General features: G+C 29.1%; 1 protein-coding gene across 1 annotated transcript in view; it reads right to left on the bottom strand.

Moving 5' to 3' along the window:
- Positions 1–4,044: 4,044 nt before the first annotated feature.
- Positions 4,045–4,436, bottom strand: part of ctsbb (cathepsin Bb) — an 11,062-nt gene continuing 10,670 nt past the window's right edge. Inside the window, exon 10 of the mRNA XM_073816409.1 lies at positions 4,045–4,217. Coding sequence (XP_073672510.1) covers positions 4,141–4,217 — 77 coding nt within the window. The 3' untranslated portion in view covers positions 4,045–4,140. The remainder of the gene's footprint in view (positions 4,218–4,436) is intronic.

Raw genomic sequence — 4,436 nt, 5'->3', positions numbered from 1 at the left:
GTCCTCCCATCCCACGCCCATTTTCCCGAATGATTGACAGGAAAAGCGGAAACGCCCCTCCCCCGCGTTAACTCCAGATCCATGACGTATTTATTTTGTGTTTTTATTGTTTTACAGTCACTTTTACACATCGTAGGCATGTATAAAATGTTTTTTGTGATTTTTTATTTTCTTAAAAATATTATTTTATTTTATTTCAATTGTTTTGAATTGTTTAATATTTTATATTGCTGTTTTTAGAAAAATATATATTTTTATTTAATTTTAAGCACAATCTAAACAATTATCTTGAGGCTAGACACTACAAAAACACTGTTTTTCATGCACCTGTCAAGTTTGAGCTTTTTGGGCTTTTTGCTTTTTCATAAAGTGTTTTTTTTTTATAGCATTTTATCCATTTGTGTCAATAGATTTTAATTACAATACATATTTTAAAGGCTGTTTTCTTAAAATGAGCCATAAATGTTCACTTCAGTAGCACTTACACACGCTTTTTTTTATTCCTGTCTATATCCTGAAAATAAATACATAACATTTGATCAAATAACAAATTATTAATTTATTATTTAATAATAAATGATTATAATAAATTAATTAATATATTTCTAAAATTATTTCATCATAAATTATTATTATAATTTTCCACAAAATCTATATTATATGGAAAAACAAAACATATTTTCCACAATATTAATAATAATAATTTTATATAACATATTAATAATTAATTATAACAATTTATGATCAAATAACAAATTATTAAGGTTTCCATAATATTAATAATAATACATTATCATGTTTTTATAAAATAATACATTTGAATTAATTAAAATAATGTGCTAATAGAGGAATTTGTTCATATATAATTTGCTTGATTATATATTATACAACATTTTATTCCCCCCAAAATTATAAAAAAAATATAGTTTTCTAAAATAATAATTATTATAATTTTCATTAACTAAATACATAACATTTGATCAAATAACAAATTATTAATTGATTATTTAATAATAAATGATTATAATAAGTTAATTAATATATTTCTAAAATTATTTCATCATAAATTATTATTATAATTTTCCACAAAATCTAAATTATATGGAAAACAAATATATTTTCCACAATATTCATAATAATTTTAATAATACATTATTAATAAATTATGATAATTTATGATCAAATTAAAAAAGTTTCCACAATACTAATTATAATACATTATCATGTTTTTATAAAATAATATTTTTTTTATTAATTATAGTAATGTGTTAATAGAGGGATTTGTTCATATATAATTTGCTTGATTATATATTATATAACATTTTATTCCCCCAAAAATTGTCTGTGTTAAGTATTTTCTGAATTATAGAGAGACAAAAAATTAGATACCTAAAATTCCATCTGTAAAATCATTTGATTCTATGTAAAAAAAAAAAAAAAAAAAAAAATATATATATATATATATATATATATATATATATATATATATATATACACACAAAAAATGTTTGCAATTATTAATGTAATCGTAATTATCAATGTAAAATTAAGGCGATATTAATAACTGTTGTTTTTGTTTTTTTACCCTATTTACCTGCAGTGTCTTGCCTAAAAATCCAAAAATGTCAAAGAATTGTTTTGGCCAATAGAAACTGTAATTAATACATTTACAACATTATATATATTTAAAATAAAATTTATCCTGGGATATGTTTACCTGACTTTTATCTTTATGTGTTTGCATTTTAGATCAGAACTCATAATCCTGAAAACATGTTTTGGTGTTTGAAACAAAACTACTGCTCAGGAAACTAGCTGTTATTTAAGTTATGTAAGTTTTGATCTTTAACAGAAAGATGAAGCAGTAATAAACAGCTGTGGTTGTGCGGTCAGGTGTTTTTTGGGTGTTTTCAGTTTTTGGTTTCACATGCTGGATCTGAACTGGAACACAGTCTAGATCTAAACCAGATCTGAAGCGATGTGTGGGATTATTGAGGTCAGACCTGACAAATTCATAATTAAAATGTTTTTAACTAAAACATGATTAAAAAATCTATAATAATGCTTCCTCCAGTGAAAAAGTGATGGACTGAAGTGGTATGGATTACTTAAGGGTTTTTGTGATTTTTTTATCAGCTGTTTGGACTCTCATTCTGACGGCACCCATTCACATCCATTGGTGAGAAAGTGATGGAATGGCACGTTTCTACAAATCTGATTTCTTCATCAGAAAGGTGTCATTCCATCATTTGCTCACCAATGGATGTGAATGGGTGCCGTCAGAATGAGAGCCCAAACATCAGATAAAACATCACAATAATCAACAAGTAATCCACACCACTTCAGTTAATCAGTTAACATCTTGAAAAAGTGCATCTCCTGTTGTATCTCACATCAAAATTCAGCCACATTATTTGTTTAGAGCTGTTTTTTGATTGTAAATGGTGCTTGATTTGTTCTCCCCTGAATCAGACCCGATTACATTTTTCACTGTAGGAAGCGTTATTCTGGATTATAGACTCGTATTTTAGTTAAAAACGTTTTAATGATGGATTTGTTTCAGCTTTTGTTTTCTCAAGATGTTAACTGATAGACTGGAGTGGTGTGGATTATTGTGTTTTTATCAGCTGTTTGGAATCTCATTCTGACGGCACCCATTCACATCAATTGGTGAGAAAATGGTGGAATGACACATTTCTGATGAAGTAATCAAATTTGTAGAAATGTGTCATTCCATCACTGTCTCAGCAATGGATGTGAATGGGTGCCGTCAGAATAAGAGTCCAAACAGCTGATAAAAACATCACAATAATCCACACCACTCCAGTCCATCAGTTAACATCTTGAGAAGACAAAAGCTGAAACAAATCCATCATTAAGATGTTTTTAACTCAAATACAAGTCCATAATACATAAGTCCTTCTCCTGTTGTCTCTCACATCAAAATCCAGCCAAATATTTGTTTAAAGCTGTTTTTGCTTGAAAACGGTGCTTGATTTGTTCTCTCTTGAATCAGACCCAATTACATTTTTCACTGGAGGAAGCGTTATTCTGGATTATAGACTTGTATTTTAGTTAAAAACGCCTTAATGATGGATTTATTTCAGCTTTTGTCTTCTCAAAATGTTAACTGATGGACTGGAGTGGTTGCTTGTGGATTGTTGCAATGTTTTTATCAGCTGTTTGGACTCTCACTCTGACGGCACCCATTCACATCCATTGGTGAGCAAATGATGGAATGAAACTTTTTTGATGAAGAAATCAGATTTGTAAAAATGTGCCATTCCATCACTGTCTCACCAATTGATGTAAATGGGTGCCGTCAGAATAAGAGTCCAAACAGCTGATAAAAACAATGCAATAATCCACAAGTAATCCTCACCACTCCAGTCCATCAGTTAACATCTTGAGAAGACAAAAGCTGAAACAAATCCATCAAGACGTTTTTAACTAAAACATGAGTCTATAATCCATAATAACGCTTCCTCCAGTGGAAAAGTGATCAGGTCTGATTCAGGAGAGAACACATCAAGCACTGTTTACAATCAAAAAACAGCTCTAAACAAATAATGTGGCTGGATTTTGATGTGAGAGACAACAGGAGATGCAATTATTCACTGGAGGAAGCGTTATTATAGAATTTTGACTTTTTAGTTAAAAACATTTTCAGCTTTTGGTTTCTCAAGATGTTAACTGATGGACTGGAGTGGTGTGGATTATTGTGATGTTTTTATCAGCCGTTTGGACTCTCATTCTGACGGCACCCATTCACATCCATTGGTGAGACGGTGATGGAATGAGACATTTCTATAAATCTGATGAAGAAACAAACTCATCTACATCTTGGATGGCCTGAGGGTGATAAAGTTTTCAGCAAATGTTAATTTCTCGGTGAACTTGTTTTCCCTATAGTGAAGACTAGCATATATTAAAGGCTGTACAATAAAAAATGTCAATGATGATGAGAGTTTTGCTTTTAATTTGCTTTTAATTAGTTGTTGTGTATTATTTTAGATTGTATTAAACACAATAATGAGACTCAGATACAGTTTTATTACAGTTTATTTTTTCCAGTAAAATGATCATGCATGATGTATGATCAATAATGCAGTTGTTGAGCTCATTGAATGATGTGTGTGTTCAGGGCTGAGGAACACCAGCCACCATTTCACTCTCGATCCCACATTCATCTTTGCCTCTCAGGATCTTAAAATAACCTGTAAAACACAAAGATTTACATTTAGTGCAATCCCAGACAAATGAGATGCATTTTATGGAAAAGCAAACATTTTCAACATGAAAAATGTAAAATATAAAAGCAAACACACACACACACACACACACACACACATATACATTATTTAATTGATACATTATTATATTATATTATAATAATTATAATAATAAATAATCATTTTAATAATAATTGTATATAT

Source organism: Garra rufa, chromosome 13 (genome assembly GCF_049309525.1).
Source record: "Garra rufa chromosome 13, GarRuf1.0, whole genome shotgun sequence".
NCBI classification, from domain to species: Eukaryota; Metazoa; Chordata; class Actinopteri; order Cypriniformes; family Cyprinidae; genus Garra; species Garra rufa.
The sequence above is the reverse complement of the archived record's forward strand: the minus strand, read 5'-3'. Positions and strand labels throughout refer to the sequence as shown.